Genomic DNA, 10,102 nt, shown 5'->3' on the forward strand with positions numbered 1-10,102 from the left:
ACACTGAGAACACGTGACACCTTCAGTGTTGACAGGACCTATTCAAAAGCACAAGGCAGCCCTCTTCAGAATGATCTTGCACTGACCAGTTTTATGTGGACTTGACCCAAGCTAGACTCCTGTGAGAAGAGGGAGCCCTATTGAGATTAGCTGTAGGCAGGCGAGCCTACAGGGCATTTTCTTAATTAGTAATTGAGGGAGGGAGGGCTCATCCCTTTGTGGTTGGGGATCTCCCCAGACTAGCTGGTGGTCTTGGGTTCTATGGGAAAACAGGCTGAGTAAGTCATAAAGAACAAGCCAAGAAGCAGCACTCCTCCATGGCCCCTGCATCCGTTCTGCCTCCCGGTTCCTGTCCTGTTTGAGTTCCTGTCCTGACTTCCTTCAGGGATGGACTCCAGTGTGGAAGCATAAGCCCAAACCCTTTTCCTTTTCTCCCCAACTTTCTTTTGGTCATGTTACCTTTCGGCATCAGACACCCTAAGACAAATGTCAATATAAAATTGAAAATAGGGCCTGCGTGATGGCTCAGTAGTTAAGAGCATGCAAAACGCCCATGTCAGGGAGCTGACAACTACCTGTGACTCCAGCTCCTGGGGGATCCAATGCCTCTGGCTTCCCAGGACACATATGGCTTCCCAGGAACATCACTCACACGTGCATACCCACGCAATACATGCACTTACAAACAATAAAGGAAATCTTTCCAATTGAAAACCAGGAAAACAATACATTATTTAGAGATAGGTATATTGCAAAGAAGAAAAGCGAGGGGCAGGTCAACATCTGATGCAAGAGAGTGTGTTCCTGTCATGGGGGAGGGCACTCTGTACAGGGTCACTGGGGCTGGAGGTGTCTAATATGTGTGTGCTTCCCCACCAGTTCCCACTTTGTTATTCTTTTTTTTAATATTTATTTATTATTATGTTTACAATATTCTGTGTGTGTGTCTGCAGGCCAGAAGAGGACATCAGACGTCATTACAGATGGTTGTGAGCCACCATGTGGTTGCCGGGAATTGAACTCAGGACCTTTGGAAGGGCAGGCAATGCTCTTAACCACTGAGCCGTCTCTCCAGCCCCCACTTTGTTATTCTTACCAGCTGACCCTGGGCTCCACCTACCCAGTTACAGACTGGGTACATTTCACAAGGCAGCCCTCCTCCCCTTCCTTCCCCCTGAGCCTTTGTGAAGTCTGATCTCTTCAGGACAGGTGGACATATCACCTCATACACACACACACATACACACACACACACACACACACACAAAGTTCAAAAGCATGCTTGGCTCACTGTGTATGCCTACAATCTGTCTTTGGCTTGTACTTGGACCCAGTAAGTGTGTGTTGAATGACTGAATGAATTCATAAAGAAAAGAAGCCCTTGGGCTAGGGAGGTAGCCCATTCTGTGCAGTGCTTCCCAGAAGGAGGAGGGCCTGTGTTTGAGCTGCAGCTCTTATTGAACAAAACAAAACAAACAACAAAACAATATCAACAAAGCTAGACACTGGTCTGTGCTCGTATTCCCAGCCCTGAGGAGACAGAGGGCAGCTCTGCCTGGGGCCTGTTGGCCAAGCAGTCTAGACAAATCAGTGCATCCACATTTCCCCACATATAAACATCCACCCCACCCAGACATACGCATTTACACCAAAAAAAAAATTTTTAATGGGGGAGAGGGTACTGGGAAGATGTCTCAATGGTTAAGAGAGCTTGCAGAGGGCCCAGATTCACTTCCCGGCACCCAAATGGAAGCTCACAGTGTTCTCTCACTCCAGTACTACGAGATCTCTGTGCCCATGCATATATCCAGGGTAACACTCATAGACATAAAATAAAATATAGCTATTTTCAAAATGGATTTGTTTTAGGGAAGCTGGAGAGATGGTGAAGAGCCCTGGTTGCCCTCCCAGAGGACCCAGACTTCATTCCCAGCACCTGTACAGCTCTGACAACTGTGTATCTCCAGGTCCAGGGAACCCAATGCTCTCTTCTGACCTTCGTGGGCACCAGGCATGCACAGATATATAAACAGGCAACATACCTATACACATAAAATAGTAAAATAAAGACAGTAGAGGAAATTTATTTTTTATCTTTCTTTTTTTTTTTTCTTGAGACAGAGTTTCTCTATGTAGCCCTGCCTGTCCTTGAACTTTCTCTATAGACCAGGCTGTCCTCAAATTCACCTACCTCTGCCTCCCAAATTCTGAAATTAAAGGTGTGCACTACCGCTGCCCGGCAATAGGAGAAATCTTTATTCTACTGATTTATTTACTGTTTTTAATTGTGGTGTGTGTATGTGTGTTTTTGCACAAGCATGCAGGCCCCCAAGACAAAGACATCTAGAGTTACAGGGGGTTGTGAGCCACCTAACATGTGTGCTGGGAACTGAACTTAGATCCTCTGCAAAAGCAGTGTATGCTATTAACTCTTGATCCATAATCTAGCTCTCTAAAGTAGATTTTAAAAGAAGGAGAAGCAGGAGGAAGAGGAGGAAGAAAGGAAGGGCGGGAGGAAGGCTTGCAGAGGAGCTTTTCCACTGAAGGTGTTTCAGCTTTTGAACGAAGTGAGAAACCCTGAGGCAGCGGCAGCTGAGGTCTCATCAGGTCCAGCAGGAAGCCCCAAGAGGAGTTCGGGAGTTCGGGGAGGGAGCAAAGGAGGCTCTGACTCTAAGCCTCCACATTCCTCTGCTTGAGCCTGAGCCAAGCCACACACAGCACATCTGGGGCTTACCCCGCCCAGGGCCTGGAGCTGTTGCCCCTTCCTTAGCGCTGGCCAGTTTCTGTCTTTGTCCTCACTGTTCCCAATTCCCGGCCTCCCACCCTTCTTGGCAGGCTAATCTGGGTACTTGACCATGAGTGTCTCCCAGGAGCCACATCTTGCCCCATCTTTGTCTGCCTCCTCTTTTCAGGCCCTTACTTGCCCATCAGGAAGCCCTGTTTGGCTTGGGAGAGGGGGTGCTGGCAGGCTGGTAGCTCCCCATGGCCATAGCCTTTTCACGCTCTGACCCCCCCTTTCCTGTCCTTTGGTGCCTCTGCCTCCTCTGGCCTTTCAGGGGTGGAAAAAAAAAGAACTTGGGGGGAATGTGGGATGGGGAGCTAGCGGGAAACTGGAGCCTGGTGCCCAGTGCTGACCACACCCAGAGATTCCCTTCTGGATCCCCACAAACTGGGCTTTGAAGAGATCCAGCCACCTCCTGGGTTCCTCCCCTCTGGGGTCCTGAGCTGGAAGAAAGAGGCCTTTGCTGGGCCTGAAACACCAGACCCTCAGCCAGGGCAGCAATCCCAGCCCTATTGTCCTTGTCTGCTCGGGCAGCCAAGGCATCGCCCAGATGCCTGCAGCAAAGGGCACTCTCCAGCTCCAGAAGCCCTGTCTGCTGGTGGTCTCAACACATGGCTCCCTGCTGCCCCATGGATGGGATTCTTTGTGTCGCTGGAATTCCCATCTTGTAAGGGCATGAAGTGGCATGGCCCCTGGCCAGGAAGCTCTGGGTCAGCAGGAGGGGTAGGGTTAGGTCAGAGCTAACCGAGAGCTTTCCCAGCTCCCAGCCAGTGTTCAGGAACTCCTTGCGGACCAGCACCCAAGCATTCTCTGGGACACTGATCCTTTTTTTGCCTTGTCGCCTCCTCAGTTTAGGTGTCTGAGCATCTCTCCCAGGCAAAGAGGGCCGGTCAAACCCCTGAGATAAAATTCAGAGACCGAGGCCTCATCTGCCCTCACTTTCCCTGTTGGGCTTGTGTGATGGCTGGTCATTTCTGCTCTTTCCAGTTCAGAGCCACTTGGTGCTCATTAACCCTGGGAATCCGCCATCACTGCACTTCGTACCTGCTCCTCAAGCAGATGCTGAGCCCCTGGGCCCCTCTGAGCCTCCAGCCAAGACCTAGTAGTTGGAACTTAGTTCTCTCTGCAAAGAGGTTTGGCTTGCCTTTCCGCATGCCTGGGTCAAATTTGACTCCGAGGAGCAGCTCTCTCCAAGCAAGGCTGCATAGGAGCCAGCCCAGGTAATCCCCCAGCACCAGGTATCCTTCCCTCACAACTCCCCAGGACAGAGCTGGGCACTCCTTTTGCTAGACAGACAAGAAGGAGGACCGTGGGCGATAGCTGTGGGGAAATATAGCCAAGAGCTTGAGAGAGAAGGGGTGGTGCGGTTGAGTCACCCACACCGCTTCAGTCACCTGCGCCTTTGGAAAGGGCTGGGCGAACTTTGGGTAGGTCCCACGGTGGGTGGGCCTTAATGTGGGCGGGGCCTACTCCAGCCCTGCCCCGGCGCCTAACTCTGGGGCCCGGGCCACCCAGGCCTCCACGCTGCCCGCTGTCCGGGGTCCCCGCTGTGTTCTCCTGCGCGCTCCCATGGCCGGAAAGTTGCTGTCACTGTTGCCACCCCTGCTGCTGGCTGCGGTGGGTCTCGCCGGCCTCCTGCTGCTGTGCGTTCCTACCCAAGACGTCCGGGAGCCGCCTGCTCTCAAGGTGCACGCGCCCACCGTGGCGCTGGTCTGGGAAGCAGCTGGCTGGGGCTGGGGGCCGGGCGGGGAGCTGTCGGGGAATTTAGGAGCGCGCAGAAACGCCCTGGGCTCCCGCGTAAGCGCGGGACCAACCCGCGCTGTGCCTCCGGCCGGGTCCTAGGTTCCACGCTTGGTTTTACTGAATCCGCGGGGTGACAGCGACGCTTCCGGAGCTCCACGGCACTGGAGGCCAAGTTCGTGGGAATTCTCCTGCTGCGGCTTCGCGATGGAGCTGCCTGCGCAGCGGAGGCGCCGTCTTCCCGCTCCCTCCAGGCGGTTCCCATCTCCCCTGGCTGTGACAAAAACCCCCGCCCTTAGTCCAGCGTGATATCCGGGCAGCACCCAGAGCGCGCCGTTATAGAAAGGCATTTGTTCTAGATTCAGCTCCAGATAGGGGACAGCACACACTAGGGACTTTCAACCCCTCTCAGACCACTGTCTGAAGAGAGACACTTGAAGGAAGCTTGCTGATTCTAAAGGGGTCACCAACCCTCAGCCGCCTCAGGCTAGAAGCTGGCACCTTTAACTTTTTGTTGATCTTGTGCTGAGTTTGTGTGGGGAGTGGATATCCTAACTCCAGGGACCTAGGATGGAAGGGAAAGAGCTCTCCGGCTATGCGGGATGGGCTGTGGGGTGTGGGAGTTGGATCACTGTATCTGACTGGCTCTGGAGGAGTTCCCTGTTGTGCTGGAGGACTGGAGCAGCCCTTTCTCAAGCTAGAACTGGCACATGCCCCAGGCTGGTATCCAGCCAGGCTCCTTCAGCTGGAGCCCAGCCCCCTGGGGTAGGATACCCTACAAAGAAGGCCCATCCGACACTCCCCTCAGCTCTGCAAAACCAACCTCTCCCTGACTTTGAGGTTCAGGAAGGGCCATAGATTAGAGACATACACTCAGCCTGAGCCACAATCTTTCCCAGTGGTCTTTATTTCACATCCTCAGGTTAGGCTAAGGTCCTTACAGGCCGGTAGAGTGGGGGAAAGAAGGAAGAGTAGCCCTTGGGTTTGGTCCCCCTGAATTGAGGAGCTTGTGTCTCCAAAGCAGAGTTCCAGCTGCCCTGGTCAGGAAGTCTACTTTCTGGTCCTGGCAGTGTCATCCTCAGACAGTTGGGGGGGGGGGTGTCACCCCAGGAACTCCTGGTCAGTCTCCTTTCATCCAAGCTATGTCAGTGTGAATGCCTTTGACTGTCCCTGAGACTCAAATGAACCTCGATGCAAAGCTGGTGGGCACAGAGAACTGGAAAGCTAAAGGGATGTAAGCCCTACGTCCCTCAGGCTGACTTGCCACTCCCACCCACAGTATGGCATCGTCCTGGATGCTGGCTCTTCACACACATCCATGTTTGTCTACAAGTGGCCAGCAGACAAAGAGAACGATACAGGCATCGTGGGTCAGCACAGCTCCTGTGATGTTCAAGGTGAGAATGGTCTTAGCGTCACAGGCCCAGGTAGTCTTTCCCCTCTACCTGCTGCTAGGTGCGGCTCACTTGAAGCAGGAGTTCAAAAAGAGAGGCTGGGTTCTCTGGACCTGGGAGGGGCTGTGGGTACTTCATGTTCTGGAACAGAAATCCTGGGGAGCAGGCAGAAGCCTCGGGGTTTAATGGCCCAAGATGGGTCTCTACTCTATAGACGAGGTAGGTGGGGCTCTAAGGATCTAAGGGTGTACCCAGGCTGGCTCTTTGGAGGTTGGCTAGGCTAACAATGCCTGAGTCTTTCTCCTGGCACCTGTGCCCACACCCACCAGGCAGACGGCAGCTTCAGAGGCTCTGGGTGGCACCTGGACCCTTTGTCTCTAATTGGGTATCTTTGGGATTAAGCTGGGAGGGTATGTCTGGGCAGCCCCATCTAAAAAGCCTATGTCCACCAAACCTGGGCCCGATTCCTTGCTCCCTCTAGGTGGGGGCATCTCCAGCTATGCCCATGACCCTTCCAGGGCAGGCCAGAGTCTGGTTGAATGTCTTGAACAGGCGCTTCGGGATGTGCCCAAAGACAGACATGCCGGCACACCGCTCTACCTGGGAGCTACAGCAGGCATGCGTCTACTCAAGTGAGTCTTTACACCGACTGGGCCCAGGGGCCTCCACAGCCCTTCGACAGAGAAGAACTCCCCTCCCTGGGCAAGGGCGTCTGGGGATGAGTTCCATCAGAGTCCTCCCCATTCCACAGCCTGACCAGCCCAGAGGCCACAGCCAGGGTGCTTGAGGCGGTGACACAGACGCTCACACAGTACCCCTTTGACTTCCGCGGTGCTCGAATCCTCTCGGGACAGGATGAAGGGGTGTTTGGCTGGGTGACTGCCAACTACCTACTGGAGAACTTCATCAAGGTGGGCCCTGCAGCTGGCCCAAAGAGCCCGGGGTCCCGTGGGCCTTGCCTGTCCACTCTCTTAAACTGATGTCTACCCTCCACAGTATGGCTGGGTGGGCCGGTGGATCCGGCCAAGAAAGGGAACGCTGGGGGCCATGGACCTTGGGGGTGCCTCAACACAGATCACCTTTGAGACGACCAGCCCATCTGAAGATCCAGAGAGTGAGGTCCATCTGCGGCTCTATGGTCAGCACTACCGTGTCTACACCCACAGCTTCCTTTGCTACGGCCGAGACCAGGTTCTCCAGAGGCTGCTGGCCAGTGCCCTCAAGGTGCCTTCCCAACCTCAGCCACCATACCACACTAGTGCCTCCTTGAGGGAAGGGAAGCAGAAGGGACCTGAGGCAACAGAGCAGAGTCAGGAAAGCAGCTCATACTGACTTCAGGGCCTGTATAAAAGAGGCCTCTTTTTACATGGATGCACACATAGCTATGAGGTCCGCAGTGGGTCAGACCTCCATGATGGTGTCCGCTTTCAGCCGCAACCACCAGATCACCTGACCAGGGCTTCTCCAGCTGGGTGTGCCTCGGCTTAAAGATGGGTGGGGGAGGAACTCGATAGGATAAAGGGTCAGGAATAGAGGTCAAGAGTAAGGAGAAAAAAAAAAAGAAAAAAAAAGAAAAAAAAAAAGAAAAAAAAAAGAGTAAGGAGAGCCAAGAGTCACCTCACAGAACCTCGAATACCTGGCCAAAGTGTTCACTGTTTGTTCGGCAGATAATGGTTAGCCACGACTGTTCATGAACACAACAGGGGAGTCGCCCACAGCATGCTACTTCTCTGGCGGGGTGGGAAGCAGTAACAGAGTGGGAAATTCCATCTATGTTCTGGTTAACTCCCCAGATTCATCACTTCCACCCCTGCTGGCCGAAGGGCTACTCCACCGAAGTGCTGCTCCGAGATGTCTACCGGTCACCATGCACCACGGACCTGCGTCCTCACATTTTCAACAGCAGCGCCCTTATCAGACTTTCGGGGACCAGCAGCCCCGCCCTCTGCCGTGACCTAGTCTCTGGGCTCTTCAACTTCTCCTCCTGCCCCTTTTCCCAGTGCTCCTTCAATGGGGTCTTCCAGCCACCTGTGACTGGGAACTTCATAGTGAGTCTGGGTAGATGGATGCGGGGGCTGGGGGGCACCAAGCATCTGGGGTCTTGTGATAGACTGTACAACTCTTCCTCCCATAGGCCTTTTCTGCTTTCTACTACACCGTGGACTTCCTCAGGACAGTGATGGGGCTGCCAGTGGGCACCCTGCAGCAGCTGGAGGCAGCCGCGGAGACCGTCTGTAACCAGACCTGGGCTGAGGTGAGACCTGTTCCCCACAGTCTCCATGGCTGGGCAGGAGGCTTGCCCATTCATTAGCTGTATGCAGAGAGAGACCCAGTCATTTCAGAGTGCTGACTGCCATAGACAGACTCCAGAGAGGACCAGGCTAATGTGGGGGAGCCTGGGGCTGGGTAAGTAACCAAAGTCTAGAGAGCAGGTCTCCTGGGGACAGGTATTGCAAAGGCTCCGTGGTAACAGGGAGCTCAAAGTAGGCTGAGACAGACAGGCAGGTGTCTAGGAGAGAGTGTGGAAGGGTCTCACCAGCTGGAAAAGAACACTCAGGAGAGACTCAGCAGGGCCTGGGGTATGCCCAGAAGAGTTGAAGATGTCACCAGATTTCTGGTTCTGGCCACTGCCTGAATACTAGCTCCAGGTAAGGAAGAATAGAGAGGTCTGGATAGCTAGAGTGTGAGGTGACCACCAAATCTCCTGGAGAAATAAGTTCTCCTAGTCTTAGGCACCCTTGACAGTCCCAGAAAAGTGGGACTAAGCTGTCAGAGAGCAGCATTCAAGGCTGGCCGTCTGTTCCTTTGATTATGAAGCAAGGGTGTTTCCTAGTGGCTATCCTTGCTGTCCTCTCCATCTGGCTGTTGGAAGAAGGACACAGGGCCTTCCAGCAGTCATGTGGTTTATCCCAGAGGAGTATCTGTCTGGGAAGGGCGTTTTGGACTAGGCCTGTCTATTTCCGGCCATAGGCCTCTCTTGGCCTGAGCAGTAGGGAGGGTGCCGCACCCCGATAGCTCCTCTTGGTTCTTAATCTAACGACGTCTTGCTCTCTTCTTAGCTTCAGGCCCGAGTGCCAAGGCAGCAGGCCCGCCTGGCTGATTACTGCGCCGGAGCCATGTTCATACAACAGCTACTAAGCCGCGGCTATGGCTTCGACGAGCGCGCCTTCAGCGGAGTGGTCTTCCAAAAGAAGGTGGGTGATGGGTGGGGCCGGAGGATTCGGGGCGCGGTCTCTTGGAAGCTGACCCCACGCCCCCTCTTAGGCCGCAGACACGGCTGTCGGCTGGGCGCTGGGCTACATGCTGAATTTGACCAACCTGATTCCCGCTGACCTTCCGAGACTACGTAAAGGAACGCACTTCAATTCCTGGGTTGCTCTCCTCCTGCTCTTCGCAATCCTGCTCTTGGCGGCGCTGGTCCTGCTTCTGCGCCAGTTGCGCTCGGCCAAGTCTCCAGGCGCCCTCTAGGGGTGCACCGGGAGCTGCTCCCAACTCCCCAGGACATCCTTGTCACAGTCAGCCTGAGGATCCACATCCCTACATTCACGGGAAGCCTTGGTAGGCCCCTGCAGTATTCTCCAGCCGGGAGTTCTCAAGAATTTCCTCCCCCCTCTCTTCCTGGGGTGCCAAGTCTCTCAGTCTGTGACTCAGGGTGAGGTCCGCTCAGAGAGGGACATTTGTTCTGATTTTCAGGGCCCTGGGAATTTCCTGTGCGTACTCTGGGCCTTTAGATAGGCAACCACCAGAGCCTACAGGCTAGGAGTCCGTTCAATGCCTACTTGTAAAAAAAAAATTTGTAATAAACGATTTTTCCTAGAGCAGTGAAGTGTTCATAGGGTGGGGCATCCTTCTGCTGTTCCTCCTTCCAGCTGTCGGTCGTTCCGCTCTAGCCCTGGTTCCAAGATACTGTCTTTTCTTGCTTCCTTCCTTTCTGGACCAGACCTAAGGCAACGAAGGAACTCCTTTACACTGGTCTGGGTTGTCCCCGAGTCTTCTCTGATTGACAGAACCCTAACAAACCTCAGGTCCCCCTTTGATGGGAATTGAGGAAGCACCCCGAGGTTTTTCTCCCCGATTGCAGAGTCTCCCGAAGTGTCAGAAACCCTCCATTCCACACTAAGTTTCTGTGTCCTCTGGGCAGAAAAGAATGGCCTGGGTGTGCAATTCTCCCCTACCTCTTTTATGG

General features: G+C 54.1%; 1 protein-coding gene across 2 annotated transcripts; it reads left to right on the forward strand.

Annotated features, from left to right (window-relative positions):
- The first annotated feature begins 4,257 nt into the window (after positions 1-4,257).
- On the forward strand, positions 4,258-9,737 carry Entpd2 (ectonucleoside triphosphate diphosphohydrolase 2). 2 transcript variants are annotated; one of them, XM_041674660.1, is made up of 9 exons: positions 4,258-4,468; positions 5,802-5,919; positions 6,398-6,548; positions 6,668-6,827; positions 6,913-7,140; positions 7,710-7,964; positions 8,051-8,170; positions 8,976-9,110; positions 9,181-9,737. In XM_041674660.1, the coding sequence occupies exons 1-9, from the start codon at positions 4,352-4,354 to the stop codon at positions 9,382-9,384; spliced, it is 1,488 nt and encodes a 495-aa protein (XP_041530594.1). In that variant the 5' UTR covers positions 4,258-4,351; the 3' UTR covers positions 9,385-9,737. The 2 variants fall into 2 exon arrangements, with proteins under 2 accessions (XP_041530594.1, XP_041530595.1); XM_041674661.1 differs by lacking the exon at positions 4,258-4,468 and having other exon boundaries at positions 5,857-5,919; positions 6,469-6,548.
- Positions 9,738-10,102: the final 365 nt, after the last annotated feature.

The sequence above is a fragment of the Microtus oregoni genome, unplaced genomic scaffold (genome assembly GCF_018167655.1).
Source record: "Microtus oregoni isolate MIOR12 unplaced genomic scaffold, Mior012 000025F_ref0000491, whole genome shotgun sequence".
Lineage (NCBI taxonomy): Eukaryota > Metazoa > Chordata > Mammalia > Rodentia > Cricetidae > Microtus > Microtus oregoni.

Bases quoted from the DNA above. Each gene is read 5' to 3' on its own strand.
- Entpd2 (XM_041674660.1), top strand. From the start codon at position 4,352: ATGGCCGGAAAGTTGCTGTCACTGTTGCCACCCCTGCTGCTGGCTGCG. The intron at 5,920-6,397 runs GTGAGAATGGTC...TGCTCCCTCTAG, and splicing joins CAGCTCCTGTGATGTTCAAG to GTGGGGGCATCTCCAGCTAT. The intron at 6,549-6,667 runs GTGAGTCTTTAC...CCCATTCCACAG, and splicing joins GCAGGCATGCGTCTACTCAA to CCTGACCAGCCCAGAGGCCA.